General features: G+C 40.9%; 1 protein-coding gene across 1 annotated transcript in view; it reads left to right on the top strand.

Moving 5' to 3' along the window:
* The window catches only part of ZNF286A (zinc finger protein 286A), a 21,269-nt gene extending 3,822 nt beyond the window's left edge, over positions 1-17,447 (top strand). The window contains exons 4-6 of the mRNA XM_077746898.1: positions 1,609-1,723; positions 3,029-3,121; positions 13,118-17,447. Of these exons, the coding sequence (XP_077603024.1) occupies positions 1,609-1,723; positions 3,029-3,121; positions 13,118-14,349 (1,440 nt within the window). The 3' untranslated portion in view covers positions 14,350-17,447. The remainder of the gene's footprint in view (positions 1-1,608; positions 1,724-3,028; positions 3,122-13,117) is intronic.
* Positions 17,448-18,014: the final 567 nt, after the last annotated feature.

Raw genomic sequence — 18,014 nt, 5'->3', positions numbered from 1 at the left:
GTAAACAGAATGTGGCTTAAAAAAAAAAAAAGAAAGAAAAAAAAAAAAAGAGCCTGAGTGGCTCAGTCAGTTAAGCGTCTTTGGGTCAGGTCATGATCTCGTGGTTTATGAGTTCGAGCCCCCCATGGGGCTCTGTGCTGACAGCTCAGAGCCTGGAGCCTGCTTCAGATTCTGTGTCTCCCCCTTTCTGCTCCTCCCCTGCTCCCACTCTGTCTCTGTCTCTCAATAATAAATAAATGCTAAAAAAAATTTTTTAATTAAAAACTAAAAACCTTGGGGCGCCTGGGTGGCTTACTCGGTTAAGCGTCCGACTTTCGCTTAGGTCATGATCTCGCGGTTTGTGGATTCGAGCCCCGCGTCAGGCTCTGTGCTGACTGCCAGCTCAGAGCCTGGAGCCTGTTTCAGAGTCTGTGACTCCCTCTCTCTCTGACCATCCCCCGCTCACGCTGTCTTTGTCTCTCTCTCCTAGAAATAAATAAAATATTAAAAAAATAAGTAAATAAACAAAAACCTTTTTAGGAGGTAAATGAATTCATATTACTTGTTATGTTTCAAATTTTTCTTACCACGTGATTTTTATAATTCTCTTTGCTGTGCTTTATTTCTTTTGCATTGTTTCTTGTCTTTTGTGCAATAGATTGCATTTTTGTTCAGTTTTTTTTCTTCTAATGGTCTGGAAATTAATTCCTATTGAGTGTCATTTCAGCTATAGATATGCAGATTATAGGATCAAGGCTATTTTTTATTCATAATATCTTGTCTACTTAGTGGCTACTTAATGATTTTTATAGTTTGTGTTATTTTTCAAAGATGATTCCTGTTATTTTTTTATTCTTGTTATTTAAATCTCTGGTTATTTCCACTTTGGAAACGCTGTTTTGAAATAATCTTAGACTTAATAAAATGTTGTAAAAAGAGTTTTCATATACTCTCCGTTCAGATTCTCCGAAAGTTAACATTTATCTCACTTCTTATAATTTGTTACAGCTTTTATGTATTTTGTGTTACATAAATTTAATCCCATGATAATTACACATGAACATTTATAAGTTATATCTGTACCTTGAATTAATTTGTTGCTGTTAGTTTCCAATTTAGTGCTTTTTGCCTTGAATTCCATGCCTACCTGGATTTGGTGCCCGCCGCCAATCTTTTCATTCCATAACTTCTTCCTTTGCAAGTTCTGCATTTCAATTCATCTTCTGATTGGCTAGATTGATCCTTTAAGTTTTTATGGAGGACTCACAAGGAGAATGATGCAGACCTGCGTAATTTTTCCTCTGCTGTTTTTTGTTTACTTTGCCAAATTGCACTGTTGACTCATTGGTTCATGTTTGAACCCTTTATTCCTCAGAAAAACTATAGTCTCAATGGAAAAACCATGGTCTTAACTTCTTTTGGGTCTCATATTGAATCCGGGACATAATCGATATCCGGTGACTTTGGAGTATTCCGAATCTGAATACACGACAAGGCTTGTCATTTATCACAACCGTTTCCCCTCGTGCATGTATTTTTACATATCTACTCTAGGGCCAGCGGAAATTGGGGGGTGAAATTGAGCCTGTTGAGTGAAAGGCGGTGAACAAAAGTATGTTTGTGTCTTAGGCATCAGTGACATTCAAGGATGTGGCCATGGACTTTACCCCAGAGGAGTGGGGGAACCTGGATCCTGCACAGAGGGAGGTGATGCTGGAGAACTACCGGAACCTGGTGTCGCTCTGTAAGGATGGGCTCTCACTGTGACTCGAATCTGCTTACGGGGACATCGTTACTTTACTGAAAGTGAAATAGCCTAACAAAGCCTTCGCTTTTGCATTCAGAAATCATAAAATATTGATCCCTTTGGGCCCAGTTTCTGCCTTAGGCTGTTGGGGAAATGTCTGTGCCTGTCTTATCTCAAAATTCGTTGGATTCGAATGACACTATTTCACAGTAGCTTAAAGGGGATAAGAATCTTGATTTAGGGAATCATATACATTATCAGAAATCTCCTTTATTTTTTTAATCACATGGCCTGGCTTTGCCCTGTGTTAGCTTCATTCTTAGGATCTCCCCATGTGGCAAAGATGGCCATTGGCAGCTCTAAGGTGGCATAATGCTTTCGTTTAGAGAGAGAGAATTCTCTGTGGCCAGTGTAGAGCTTGTGCTCACCTCCGTGGAGGGTGTGTGGGTGTGGGCATGTGCAAGCAGGTACACGCACATGTATGTGTTCATTCGGGGGTAGACGGAACTATGGTGTCTTTCCCCAGTGATATTTACACATAAACATTTAGAAGTTATATTTGTACCCTTAGTTTGTGGCCATCATTTTCTAATTTAATACTTCCTACCTTGAATTTTGTGCTTATGTAATAAATTCCCTAAGAAGGTGGGTTCTGGTAAATGAAGAAGGAAGAAAGGTGAAAACCATTAGAACCGAGACAAAAACTCTAGTCACCACGGGGCACAAATTTTTGTGCTGCCCCTGACATCCCACTTTCTCTACTTCCCTAAGTTAAGGACTCTTGAACTTCCTCAACAGGGAAATAAAGACAAATTGTCTTATTTTTTTAAGTAAGCTCTACACCCAACGTGGGGCTTGAACTCATGACCCAGAGATCAGGAGTCACGTGCTCTACCGACTTGAATCAGCCAGGTGCCCTGACAGAGTCTCTTCTTTTTGACAGGCAGAAACATTTGGCGTTTCCAAGGCAGATACACTCCTTGCCAGACCCAGACTTGGCTGTAGATATTTGGAGCTCCATTCAGAGATCCATCCTCCCTTATTTCCGGCTCCCCATAATATCTGGTCTCCTCTAGCCTTTGTAGATCATGGGACTGTGTTCTAGAATAGACCTTNGCTCGAACCCACGAACCGCGAGATCATGACCCGAGCGAAAGTCGGACGCTTAACCGACTAAGCCACCCAGGCGCCCCAAAAAAACCCTTTTTTTTAGAGTAGACCTTTGTGCCCGTCACAAATAGTTAAGTTCTGTTTCTTGTTGTTGTTATTTTCTTTGTTTGTATGTTTGTTTTAAATGAGCAGGGCTTCCAGTTTCCAAGCCTGAGAACTACAGTTTGGAGAACGGGAAAGAACCACTGATGCTTGAGAGAAAAGCTCCCAAAAGCAGCTGTTCAGGTGAGTCAGACACGTGCGAGTCTTCAGAAACAGTAGCGCCACAGGACAGTGTGAAGGTGACGCTTTTCAGTGCTTATGAAAGAATATTAGAAATACCTACGTGCTCTTCTTTTCTAAATATCTTATTTTAAATTACACAGCTTTTTAAGTAATATACAAGTTGAGAAAATAAAGTAACACACGGGTTCACTATCAAACACATGCCAGTACTTTGCTGCCTTTGTTCCTTTATTTTGCAATGTAGAATAAAAATATCACAACTGTACAGTTCTCTGAATTTTCACAAATGTACACATTCATGTAACTAGTGCCCAGATTGAGAAACAAGCTCACCAGTCCAGAAGCACCTTCGTCCCTTCATTCCGTCCAACATTGACCTTATCCCATGGTCTAACACCATAGGTTAGTGTCAACTGTTCTTAAACTTTATTTACACAGAATCCGATTGTATATTCTGATGTCTGACTTTCTTCCTGAACGCGACCGTGAAATACATCCATGTTCCTGCACGTAGTTGTAGTTCATTCTCTTTATTGTGCCATCTTTCATTGTGTCGGTATTGCCAGCTTATCCGTTCTCTTGAGATGGGCATGTGGGTAGTTCCCAGGCGGGAGCTGAATGAAGAGGGGAGGGCTGCCCTGTGTATTCTTCTGACGAACACATACAGGCATCCTTTGGAGAGTAAAGCCAAGGGTTGCAATACAGGAAGTCAAATGAATTTTTCAGCTTCCCGTTGCTTACAGAAGCTCTGTTTATATTACGCTACAGTATACAATAGTTAATGTCTTTTAAAAAAATGCACATACCTTAATTTAAAAATATTGTCTTAAAATGCCGTCATACGAGCTTTCAGCAAGTTGTAATCACTGACCACAGATCACCATAACAAACACAATAATGAAAAAGTTTGAAATACCACGAGAATGACCACAATGTGACGCAGAGGCACGAAGTGGGCAAATGCTGTTGGGAAAATGGGGTTGATACGCTTGCTTGATGCAGGGTTGCTACAAACCTTCCATCTGTAAAAAAAATAAAATAAAATAATGCAGTACCTGCAAAGGACAGTTGAGTGGAATGGAATAAAACAAGGGATGCCTGTATCTGCATTTCTGTTGGATAAATACGCGGGTAGAAGTGTTGGATCCTGGGGCCAGTGCATGTTTCCTTTTGGTAGATAGCGCCAAATAGGCTTCCAAAGTCATGGTCTTAGTTACAGTTACCCTCCCACTGCAGAGTGGGTGAGTATGAGTTACCCACGTCCCCATCAGCACTTAATGTTGTCTGTCTGCTTCATTTAAACCATTCTTACAGGTGTGTGATATCTTTTGAAGAAATAAAAAATGGTATAGATTTAGTTAAAGTCCTTTTATTTGCTTGCTCCCTAGAAGTAACTAGTCGCGGTAAATCATTCTAATGTGTGTGTGTGTGTGTGTGTGTACTCACGTGTACACGTATTCACGTGTCAGAAAGCGCTTCTGCAGGGGCGCCTGGTGGCTTAGTCATTTGAACGTCTCAGTCTTGATTTTGGCTCAGGTCACGACCCCACGGTTGTGGGATCGAGCCCTGTGTCAGGCTCTGTTGAGTGTTTTTTCTCTCTCTCTTCCTGTGCCCCTCTCTGGCGCTCATGCTCTCTCTTTAAAATAAAATTTTTTTAAAAATTATGTATGCATAGTATTATGTTATACTTTTTATTTTGTAATCCAATTTTTTAAAGCTTCGCATTGTATTTTGAATAGTAGCTATGTTAATACATATGAATTGTGCTTATTTTAACTGCTGTGGAGGAAGTTCATTGTGTAAGTGAACTAAACAGTTTATTTTAGTTTCTCTGCTGTTCATAAGAGAGTTGTAGCGATCATCCTTTTATTGGCTCTTTACATTCATCTTGAGAGTTGGTTTCAGTATATAACCAGAATAAGAATTACTGGATCTTCAAGTATCACACGTTTGGCTTTGTTAGGAATAGCCAGGATCCTACCCCCATCCGGGCCAACAGTTGATGCTGTCATATTCAGTAATTTGTGTTAGGCTGATGGGTGTGAAATGAAATTTCATGGTTTTTAATTTGTGTTTCTCTCATTATGAGTTTTAGAAATTCGGATGTTTCATTGGCTATTCAGGCTTCCTCTTTTGTACATTACCTGTTTGTATTCTTTCCCTTTTTTTTTTAATTGGGCCATTCACATCTTTTTCTTGATGTGTTGGAGTTCTTTATATATTTTAGATACTAATTTATATGACAGGTACCATTACAAATCAGTGGGAAAAAAATACTGGTTNAGGCTCCGAGCTGGCAGTCAGCACAGAGCCCGACGCGGGGCTCGAACCCACGAACCGCGAGATCATGACCTAAGTGAAAGTCGGATGCTTAACCGACTAAGCCACCCAGGCGCCCCCAGATTTATCTTTTTTTAAGTTTAATTATTTATTTTGAGAGAGAGGAAGGGGGGCCCAGAGAGAGCGGGAATCCCGAGCAGGCTCCATTCTCAGCCACAGAGCTCGAACTCACAAACGACGGTATCATGACCTAAGCCAAAATCGAGTGGTCAGACACTTAACCAACTGACCTGCCCAGGTACCCCTGTCTTTTTTTTTTTTTTTTTTTAAAATACATTATGCTGGGGCACCTGGGTGGCTCTGTTGGTTAAGCATCCGACTTCAGCTCAGGTCACGATCTCATGTTTTGTGAGTTCGAGCCCCACATCAGGCTCTGTACTANTCACGCTGTCTCTCTCTCTCTCTCTCTCTCTCTCCTGGAAATAAAGAAAACATTAAAAAAAAAATTTAAAAATAAATAAATGTAAAAAAATTTTTTTAATAATATACGTTATCCTATTTCTGAATTGTCTTCCTTATTCCAATGCCAGGAAGATAATCTCTACTTTATTTGAAAATGTTCAAGTTTTATCTTACAGGTAAATACTCTTGGGGAGTTTGCATATTGTGCGAATAAGGAACTACTTTTATCTTTTTCCATGTTTAAAACTGATAATTCAGCATCACTTATTGAAAAGTCTGTATTTTGTCACAGATTTGTCTCATCCCATATATACTTAGGTCTGTTTCTGGGCTCTCTGGTTTTACTCGTCTTTCTATGCTGTAACATGTTTTAGTTATAACAGTAATTATTTTAATTTTACTTTATAGTTTGTCTCTAAAAGGAAATCTTGCCTTAATATTCTTTTTTAAATCATCCTGTTCTTTGGAATACTGAAAGTTCTAAAATCTTCCCCTGTGACTATAGATTCATCTTTTCCCCCATGTGGGCCTGTCATTTCTTGAGACTTGCTTATTTATAACCCTTCTCCCTTTTTTTTTAAATATTTTTATTTATTTCTAGGAGAGAGAGAGAGACAGCGTGAGCAGGGGAGGGTCAGAGAGAGAGGGAGTCACAGACTGAAACAGGCTCCAGGTCCGAGCTGGCAGTCAGCATAGAGCCCGACGCGGGGCTCGAACCCACGAACCGCGAGATCATGACCTAAGCGAAAGTCGGACGCTTAACCGACTGAGCCACCCAGGCGCCCCCCTTCTCCCTTTCTTTATGGGACATCTTGCCATTTTCTAAATGAGCTACAAGAACTCTTCATACATGAGCATTTATTTCTCATCAGATGTTTTTTTCTAGGTTTTGTTCTTCACTTCTGCTGTGCTTTTTAATGTACAAATTTAATGTATTAAAAGCTTCTAAATTTTCCAGTTTTTGACTTGTGCTTGGAAATATCTGTCTCCAGGGCGCTTGGGTGGCTCAGTTGGTTAAGCGTCCGACTTGAGCTCTGGTCATGATCTCACGGTTCACAAGATCGAACCCCACATCGGGCTCTGTGCTGACAGCTCAGAGCCTAGAGCCTGCTTCAGATTCTTTGTCTCCGTCTCTCTCTGTCCCTCCCCTGCTCATGCTCTGTCTCTCTCTTTCTCTCTTTCTCAAAAATAAATAAAAACATTTTTTAAAACTTTAAAATCAATCCAGCTCTTGATTTTGACTCAGGTCATGATCTTGCAGTTTGTGAGTTCAATCCGCACGTGTTAGGCTCTGTGCTGACAGTCTGGAGCCTGCCTGAGATCCTCTCTCTCCCCCTCTCTCTCTGCCTCTCCCATGTTTGCTCGTTCTCTCTCAAAAGAAATAATAAACTTCAAAAGAAATAGTTCTCTCCAAGATTAAGGAAATATTTGCTTCTGTTCTAGTATATTTGTTCTCTAATTTTTCTTTTAAATCCTTAATCTGTTTGGAGTGGCCTCTTCTCTGGTTGTATCTTTTTAGCTTTCTTTTCTGAACAATTAAATGAATCACTCAAGGCTTGGTTTTAATCTCTCATCCCTCTATGTGCTTGGAACGATAAGCTTGAGCGTGTACACAGGACAGTAGGGAACATACCTGAAGGAAGCGAGCAGGGTGGAACTGACAGACTGTAAGAACTCGTTCCTTACCCGAAGGGAATAGCCGTTACTCCATTAACTCAAGAACTGGCACATTTTTTTTTATATAAAGGACTAGTGAATAAAGAATTTAGGCTTTCTGAGACATATGGTTTCTGCCGCAGTGACTCAGTCAGCCGTGGTAGTGCGGGAAAGCAGTCATAGATGTCACATAAATGAATGGCTGTGTTCCAATAAAACTTTATTTAGAACAATAACAGCAGGCTATACTTGGCCATTGTGGCTCCAATTGGTTGTCATTCAGTATGTTTCTCGCTTTTTTAAAGAGAACCCACAATTTGAATTTCTGTGTACAGTCTCTCTGTTTTTAAATGTTGTAACTAATTTCAAAAATCCGTACGGGACGCCTGGGTGATTCAGTCGGTAAAGCATCCGACTCGATTTTGGCTCAGGTCATGATCTCACAGTTCATGGGTTCAAGCCCCGCATGGGTTCCATGCTGACATTACAGAGCCTGCTTGGGATTCTCTCTGTCTCTCTCTTCCCTTCTCTCTCTGCCCCTCCCTTCCATTCTCTCTCTCTCTCTCTCTCTCAAACTAAACACATACAACTTTTTAAAAATCTGTATAAACAGTGTGGCCCAAACACCACATGTCTGAGGGTCAGATTTGTCCCACCGGTCACTTGTTGGCAGCCTCTGTTTTCTCCCACAACCAAATGACCGTCTCTATCGAGATGAATCTCAAATTTGTGTTTCCAGCCTAGATCTCTCCTTGGGCCTCCTGTTGTAAACATTTGTGTAACTATGTGATGTCTTTATTTGCTTATGTTAAAGATGCCTCAGAACAACACATTTAAAACCGATTGCCTGGGGCGCCTGGGTGGCTTAGTTGGTTAAGCATCCAACTTTCGCTTAGGTCATGATCTCGCGGTTCGTGGGTTCGAGCCCCGCGTTGGGCTCTGTGCTGACAGCCAGCTCAGAGCCTGGAGCCTGTTTCAGTCTGTGACTCCCTCTCTCTCTGACCCTCCCCTGCTCACGCTGTCTCTCTCTCTCTCTCTCCTAGAAATAAATAAAACATTAAAAAAAATAAATAAATAAAACCGATTGGCTGATACACGGCCAAGTTCTCTGTCCACCCGGGAGGAGCCTTTTCCAATCCTTGTCTTAATGACACTTGCTGTCCTATCAAATTGCACCAGCCAGAAATCTATGAACGGTTTCTACACACCCCTCTTTCTCCTTTTCCGGTTCATCGCTGCATTGATCTGATTTTATTGTCAGTATTTTGTCATTCTTAGCATCCCTCCATCTCCCTTGTGTTTGCCTGGACTACCCTGAGATTTCCGTCGTTCTTTATATCACGGTGAGGGCGAGGTTTTCAAAATACAAATCTTTTGGGGTCCCCCTTTTGCTTGAAGCGTTTCAGTGTCTTCAATGTCTTGCTCTTAGAATAACGATCAAAATCCCTGAGGTCGACAAAGTCTTGTAAAGTCTGGCTTTTAGTCATCATTCCAACCTGATCTCACACCCGCTCTCCCTGTTTTTGTACTCTTAACTTAGCGGGTCTTAGGTACTCTGGCATCAAGTTTAAGATGCCAGCTTAAACAGCTCACGCTGTCTCTCTCTTTCTCTCTCAGAAATAAATAAAACATTAAAAAACATTTTTTTAAAGAACAAAACAATTATAAACCCATTACATGTCAGTGGAGATAATATAATTTTTATGAACACAACTATTTGCTGCAAAAAAGATGTATTGAAAAGAATGCATTGTTTTACATTTTTACAAATCTGTATTCTCACTCCTGCTTCTGAATGCAGTTTGTTGTGATATGTTGTTCTGCTTGACTTGTGTGAAAGAAATGCAGCCTCACTCCAGTACATAGTTGAAAAACAGAGGAGTATTTTAGGTGTTTCAGAGAAGTGTGGCTGTTCTGATACTACTCCGAAGCTGGACACGTGGTAATTTCTTAAAGATGAGATACAGTGTGGCATCTGAAATCAGAGCCGTCAAGTTTTCATATTCTTTTGTTAAAATCTACTGATCTTTTGGAAAATAGTGGTTCACTGAGTTAATGCAGATCTTCTAAGTACTGACACATTACATTCTACAGCTATTTTTTAAATCACAACTTAAAAAAAATTTTTTTAATGCTTATTTTTGAGAGAGACAGAGCGTGGGTGGGGGAGGGGCAGAGACAGAGGAAAACACAGAATCCTTAGTAGGCTCCAGGCTCCCAGCTGTCAGCACAGAGCCCAGCACGGGGCTCGAACTCATGTACCACGAGATTATGACCTGAGCCGAAGTTGGACCCTTAACCGACTGAGCCACCCAAGCACCCCATTAAATCACAACTTTTAATATTACCACTGACCTTATCAGAAGAGTCTTTAAGGATTAAGAAGCGACCCAACTCTCAGTGACAGGTGCAAGTTTTCCAAGATTCTGGTTTCTGCCTGAAAGGTGAAATTTTATTGAATGCTCTTGATTGTTTTCTTTGAAGTGACGGGCTCACTTCATACCTGCCAGATACTCAGCTTGGATTACGTGGTTTGGATAAATTTGTGGCTAGTTCAGCTCACAGCTCAAATGATTTTACAAATGGTTCGCTTCAAGACACCCATCATACTTGGATACGAACAGATTTGTCTTATGAATATTCCCTGTCTCATCAATTCAGAATTTTTAAAAGGCACATCCTCGAAGTCTGAAATTTAATAAAGCTAATAATGTTTACTGTTTCCTCAGACATTTTTAAGTGAAACTGTATTTTCTTTCTTTTTTTATTTTCTTTTAATGGTTTATTTATTTCTGAGAGAGAGAGAGAGAAAGACAGCATGAGCAAGGGAGGGTCAGAGAGAGGGAGATACAGAATCTGAAACAGGCTCCATGCTCTGAGCTGTCAGCACAGAGCCCGACGCGGGGCTTGAACCCATGAACCGCGAGATCATGACCTGAGCTGAAGCCGGGCGTTCAATCGACTGAGCCACCCAGGCGCCCCTGGATTTTTTTTTCTTAACTGCGAGGACACGGCAGGGAGGAATACAACCACCAGTACGTTTGTTGTCATTGTCCTGATTTACACTAAGTCAGGAGCACTTTCACCATGTTTACTTGTGCGACATCAGCGCAAGTGATGAGACAATGAGTGAGGCAGAAAACATCTACGCATTAGATGGAAAATAGTTTGGAACCTCTGGCCCGCCAGGGGTGTACGGACCACACTTTGAGATTCCTATCTGCTTTCTTCCATCAGCCTTATATCAAGTTTTGTTTGATGTGTTTAGCAAACACTTATCAGCACTTGCTGTGTTAGAGTTTTCGGCGGTTTATACTCATTTAGTGCTTCTTCAGGTAGGTATTGTCATTATTCCTCATGAAGTAGGTACTGTTCATGTCCATCTTACACATAAGGAAACCAAAGGAGAGAAGTCAAATAACTTGGGCCAGGTCACAGAGCTGGGATTAGGTCCATGCAGTCTGATTCCAGAGTCCTTGCTCTGAACGGCTGTGCTTTCCTTGTGTGTCCCTCTCACCTTGGGGCTTTTGTGCGTAGCATTCCCTCTACCTGGAATGCTCACCCCTGTGCTTTAGTACCTGTCACCCTGGGACACTCACCCAGACTCCAACCCCACTTTCATTTCAGCTCAGTGATTTACTTCCTTGAGGAAGTCTCCCCTCATCTCCCTAGGTTTCCCCTCTACGTTCTTGCTTAGTGTCATTTGCCTCTTATTCCTCAGTACTTAATTACTACGTTGCATTTTATACATGCATTTGTGAATGTTGGCCTGGATTCTCCACCCCTTCCTGTGCGGAGACTGCGTATGTCTTTCCCCAGTGCCTAACACAGAGCCTACTGTATGGTAGATACTCAGTAGATAACTGTTGAATACTCGGATAGAAGAGAAGCTCGGTGAAGGAATAGAATTCATTTGACTATATAGCATGAGAGCCATCTAACTTAATTTTCTTCTTTTTTTGGTGTTTATTTTTGAGAGAGAGCATGCAAGCAGGAGAGGGGCAGAGAGAGAGGGAGACACAGAATCCAAAGAAGGCTCCAGGCTCTGAGCTGTCAGCACAGAGCCCATTGCAGGGCTCGAACCCATGAGCTGTGAGATCATGACCTGAGCCAAAGTCAAACACTTAAACCACCTGAGCCACCAAGGCACCCAAACTTAATTTTCTTATAAATGTCTTATCATTAGCACCATTTGTTGGAAAACAAATTATCTTTTATCAACTGACTGAAATACCACCTTTGTATTGGTTTTAATCGTATACGCTTGACTATTTCTGAAGTTGCTCTACTGTTTCATTGATCAATCTATTGGTTTAACCACACTCTTTAATTTACTTTAGCTTTATAGTTTTATATTAGATATAAAAATTCTAATACAATATTTAGAGAGTTGTAGCTTCCATCTCTGCCCTCCTCTACTCTGACACTTTTTATTAGTATTTCATTAATCTGTCCTTGGGTTTTGAAAATACAACCAAATATATAGGTATATTTGTATCTCCTCCCCCCCCCTTTTTTTTTCTACACAAAAAGTAGTAAACTATACACACTCGCTTGCAGCTTTCTGGTTTTTAAAAAAATTATTTACTGGGGTGCCTGGGTTGCTTAGCTAAGCATCCGGCTTTCCCTTAGGTCATGATCTCACAGTTCGTGGGTTTGAGCCCCGCGTCGGGCTCAGTGCTGACTGCCAGCTCAGAGCCTGGAGCCTGTTTCAGTCTGTGGCTCCCTCTCTCTCTGACCCTCCCCTGCTCACGCTGTCTCTCTCTCTCCTAGAAGTAAATAAACATTTAAAAAAAATTATTTACTGTATACTGGAGAGAACTTCATACCTATATATGGAAATCTTTCTGATTTTTTAAAAAGTTGCCTAGCACTCCATTTTATGTCTACACCGTAGTGTATTTAATGAGTTCTCTACAATAGAATGTTAAGATTTTCCAGTTTTATGTCTACATTATGTGTTTAATGAGTTCTCTATTTTATAGGTAGAGATTTTATATTTAAGATTGACCAGTCTTTTGCTGTCTCAATTAGTGTTACAATGAGGAGTCTTGTGTAGGTATAATTTCATATATTTGCTATTATACCTTTGGGCGATCATAGGAGATTTTTTGATCAGAGATGTATTAAAAAAGCACTGTTAGGGAAGATTAGACTGGAAATGGGATGCATATTTGGACACGAGTAGGATCGGATGTCTGGAAACCCAGAAGTCAACTGTCCTCTACACTAAAGTGATAACTGTGTATTTATTACAGAAGTCCATAATTCAACAAGAATGTGTTTCTCCCCTCTGCTGATGTAGTGTGCTCAGTACCTGCTTGTCCAGTGATGTATTGCTTCATCTGCATCTCTCCTTCTTCTGTATTTCTGGTCATCTGTATCCCCTTTTGACTGTCCTGGATAAGGTCTACTCATTTTCTCCACATATACCGTGCAAATTGTTTCCTTCCTTTTGCTTCTCTTTGCAAATTACCTTACAAAAGTCAAATCCACTTACTCCTTGAAAGCATGCTTTTCATCTTCATTAGCTGTTACAGAATCGCCTTTTGTTGAGCGCTGAAAACGAAGGGAATTTGCGTTTCCAATTTCTTTCAGACCTGGAGGCCAAACCTGAGGGCAAAGATTCAACTTCAGTGCAAGAGATTTCCAAAGAAGAATCCTGCCAAGCTGCAGTAATAGACAGATTGACAGGGAATGGTGTCTGTGACTCCGGCTCGGAAACAGCTGTTGAATGTGAAAATTGGGTAGAGAGTCCGCAAGGAAATCAGGAGAGACACTTGAGAGAAATGTTCACCCATGTGAACTCACTCCCTGAAGAAGGAGCTCATGAGCATGACGTATATTGGAAAAACTTTAGTCAGAAGTCTGTTCTTCTCACTCAAGACAGAGTTCCCAAAGGACCCTATCCCTTCCATACACTTGAAAAAAGGTTGAAACCGAAATCAAACTTAATGAAAAAGCAAAGAACCTGTAAAGAGAAAAAGCCTCATAAATGTAACGATTGCGGTGAGCTCTTCACTTACCATTCAGTGCTGATTCGGCACCAGAGAGTCCATACTGGAGAGAAACCCTACAGCTGCAGTGAATGTGGGAAATCTTTTAGCCACAGAGCTAATTTAACTAAACATCAGAGGACTCATACCAGAATTCTCTTTGAATGCAGTGAATGCAAGAAGGCCTTCACAGAAAGCTCCTCCCTTGCAATACATCAGAGAATTCATATTGGGGAGAGACCGTATGAATGCAATGAGTGTGGAAAAGGTTTTAATCGAAGTACACATCTTGTACAACATCAGTTGATTCATACTGGAGTGAAGCCGTATGAATGCAATGAGTGTGATAAAGCCTTCATTCATTCATCAGCTCTTATTAAACATCAAAGAACTCATACTGGAGAGAAACCCTACAAATGTCAGGAATGTGGGAAAGCCTTTAGCCATTGCTCATCCCTTACTAAGCATCAGAGAGTTCATACTGGAGAAAAGCCATATGAATGTAGCGAATGTGGAAAAACCTTCAGTCAGAGCACACATCTTGTTCAGCATCAGAGAATCCACACTGGAGAGAAACCCTATGAGTGTAACGAATGTGGGAAAACCTTCAGCCGGAGCTCAAATTTTGCTAAACATCAAAGAATTCATATTGGAAAGAAACCATACAAATGTAATGAATGTGGGAAAGCCTTCATTCACTCGTCAGCTCTCATTCAACACCAGAGAACTCATACTGGAGAGAAGCCTTACAGATGTGACGAATGTGGGAAAAGCTTTAAGTGCAGTTCGTCCCTCATCAGACATCAAAGAATTCACACTGAAGAGCAACTCTGAAAGATTAGTGAATGTGAAGAGGTGTAAGTTGGTTTTATCACTGTGTTAAATACCTGAGCATTTTGGTGGAATACCCATAAAATGCTGCTGAAGGACCAATGTGTACGCATCTGATTTTACTTGCATAATACATAGTTTTGAGCCATAAACAAGGTTCGTTCTGTCCATTGATTTAATCAGTGTGAAAGCTTCTAGCCAAGGATCTCAAATTTTGACCCTATCCCCTACCCCGCACCACTACCAAATACTCTTTCATGGAAATTCAAGAAATCCTTGTGAGTGGATAGTAATATAATCATCGTAAGATCTGGGTCCTCCCTCTCTGTCACATCGAAGCCCTCTTATAGCTTCTCATTCTGAATGGAAATTCTTAATTCGATAACTTGGGCAGAGGACCCATATCTTTATCATCAGGAAGACACAGAGTGAGTGGTTCCTCTTTGGATCCAAAGTAGATCTCCAGATATACAGGTGGTGTCATTTCTCCAGAGAGGGTAATTTCTTTTACATTAGCTATAAAGCTTAAAGGTTAAAAGTTGAAACATGCTTTGGATCCTCTCCTTTTCCCCAAAGGCTACTGTCTCATTGGATGCACGTAAATAAAATGTATTTACAGGAGGTTTTAAGTCACATTCACCTAAGATTATGCTGGTCATCGGTTTAGAGAATTGTGAGCCCTCTGCTGTGTAGATCTTTTCCTACTTCCTTGGAATTACCCTGAAGTTGAGAATGGGTCAACATCTTAACTGTAGTTTTCAGTCAAATGCCTCTTTTCTCATCCTTGGCATTGAAGGAATCCTTGTTTGTTTGTTTGTTTTATAATCACTTGGAGATTTCATTTCTTTACATCATTTTGCTTTCTGTAATCTATGCTTGGTCACATTGAGGAAAAAGCCTCCCAGGTGTCAAGGGTCTGAGAAGTTGATGAGTTCAATGTGTTACTATATTTAGGGTCCCAGTCAAGAAGAATCACTGAAACAACTGTGAGACACAGCACACAACTTCCTGTCAGATACGGAAAATAGTTCAGAGAACAGTGACTCACTGGAGGATAAGCATCTTCCCTCCATGAAGAAGAGGTTGCCATTTCTCTGGCTCTTAAATCTATCCACATTTTTTGTTATTACTGCTCTCCCTAACTGTGTTTTGGTCTTTGCTATATCCCAGAGCTGTAAAGAAGGTAGAAAAGACCTGAAACCACAACGATGACTTGACATGTTACATGGGTGGCCAAAAGCCAGCGGCAGGATTGGAAAAGCAAAAGTTCAAATAAATATATAGCCAAATGCTATGCAAATGTCAGTTTTTATTGTTACTCTGTTGTATGAAAAGATTGTAGAAAAGGTAGAAGGAAAATAGTAGCAGATTTCTTCTCTCTTCACCTAACTTCTGTCCTTTATGAGCATTTCGGCAACCGGTCCGTGCTCTTGCCTTCTCCACCCTATCCTTGTTATGTCTTACACTCCCTTCTCTGTAAACCTTAGTTGTATTATTGAGGAAAAGTAGAGGAATAGATTTTAAAGAAGTGGTAGTGGAGAGCAAACAAGATTCATAAGGATGAAGGAGTTAAATCCAGCAGCGATGAAAATAAAAACAATAGGAGATGGGACTGAAAGGGCTGGAAAGAGGTTTGGGAAAGAACAAAAGACACATTGAGAAGGTGGAGGGAAGGCTCAAGGTCTAAGAGGTCAGAGTAGGAGGCTGACACGGGAACTAGGGAAAGGCACTTAATCCTTTTCACCACGTCAATACTCCATGTTCACGGTCTAAGATAGGAATGGGCAGACTATGGCCTGGACCCATGGACCAAGTCCAGCCTTCTGACCTGTTTCTCTAAACACAAGGCTTAGTTGGATCTTGACCGCACCCATTCATTTACGTTTCTTGGTGCTACAACGGTAGAGTCAAGTAGTTGCCGTAGAGATTGTATGTCCCCACAAGCCTAAAATACCTGAATTTCTCATTATGCCCAACACTTGAGTGAAAATAAAGTCATCATTTGGGGGCCGAAATGTGACTAACAAAGTAAGATCCATGTGGGCTCTTCAAAGTTGGGTTTGAATTCTGCCACCTCCACTTAGCTTTTATGTGACACTACTGCCTCTGAGTCTCAGTGTCTTTATCAGTAAAAACGGGAATAAGTCATTCTTCTCTCCTAAGGTGGTGAGGATTAGATAAGAATGCATGTAAAAGAGCTGGCACATGATAGATTATGTAGAAAGCTTCTATGTGTATATGTATATGTTCGTAAATATATACATGTATATACATATTTTAACGAAGCATCTGTCCATTTGGGCTGCTACAACAAAATAACTCAGACTGAGTGGCTTACAAACATTCTCACAGTCCTAGAGACTGGCAAGTTCAAGATCAAGGTCTCAGCCCATTCAGCGTCCAGTGAGGGTCTCCTTCCTGGTTCAGGGAAAACCATCTTTTTCCTGGTAAAAGGGCAAGGGGGCTCTTTGGGGCCTCTTATAAGGGCAGTAACCCTATTATAAGAATTGAGCCCTCATGACCTACTCACCTTCCAAAGACCGCTCCTCCTAATACTATCACTCGGGATTAGATTTCAAGATAAATAGGGAGATAAAAACTCAGTCTATATCGTAAGTAGCTAAACATGGATCAAGTAGAAATTATTTAAGAATGAATGTATCTTACACCTCTTGTTTACCAGTCAATAACTGTGACCATCCTACTATCTAGCTCATCATAGAGAAGGGGCTTCTCTTTCTGCTCTTGCCTCCATCCGGTGCTGCTTCCTAAGAGCCTCCCTGAGACCTTGGGGAATCTACTTTTTTCCCTTCCGAGTACCACTTAACCAGGAACGATCTGACAGTTCCAAAGACTCAAGTTTGTAATCTTTTCAGTTTCAGTAGCATTAAGAAATTTGCTCTGAGTTAGTTTTACTGAGAACTCTGACCCTTTACATTTCAGTATTTGTTCTGTTTATGCTCAATGTTCGATCTATGTGTTTGTACTCCAACGTGATTCTTGGAAGTGTTGATGTTCCACTTTTCCAGTGTTTTGGGTTACCTATAAAACCAAATTTGACTGCTCTTACTGGTCCACTGTCAATAAAGATGTTGTTTATATATGTGTGTGTGTATTGTCAGAAACGTTTGTAAATTGCTTCTGAAGTTTCCTAATTTAAGCATATTTTAAGAGGCAAAGAAAGACTTCCCATAAAATCATTCAGGAAACTGATGACATTTCTAATTGTTCGTCTGGGCTTCACCACTTCTCAGACATGGGCTGGGAAATTCCCGCCACAGCCCATGTATCTGCAAGAAGGTTAAAGAGTAGAGGAGGATTGTTTCTACCAAATGGTGTTGAGTCCTCAAGCCAAGTGCAGGGAGTGATGGAGAAAAACACGTACCACTCATTTAGCAAGAGTAACTGTGAAAAGTACAGTAATAGCTAGACGAGATCAGGTAGACTGACTTAGTGTAAATTTTAAATTACATCCGGCTTTTGGGAGGACATATAACCACCCAAAGCATGAAAACAATAGTACTGGGGTGCCTGGGTGGCTCAGTCGGTGGTGTCCGACTTCAGATCAGGTCGTGATCTCACATTTCGTGAGTTCGAGCCCCGCATCATGCTGTGTGCTGACCTCTCAGAGCCTGGAGCCTGCTTTGGATTCTGTGTCTCCCTCTTTC

The sequence above is a fragment of the Crocuta crocuta genome, unplaced genomic scaffold (assembly GCF_008692635.1).
Source record: "Crocuta crocuta isolate KB4526 unplaced genomic scaffold, BGI_CrCroc_1.0 scaffold139, whole genome shotgun sequence".
NCBI lineage: Eukaryota > Metazoa > Chordata > Mammalia > Carnivora > Hyaenidae > Crocuta > Crocuta crocuta.
This window is presented reverse-complemented; position numbering and strand designations above follow the sequence as displayed.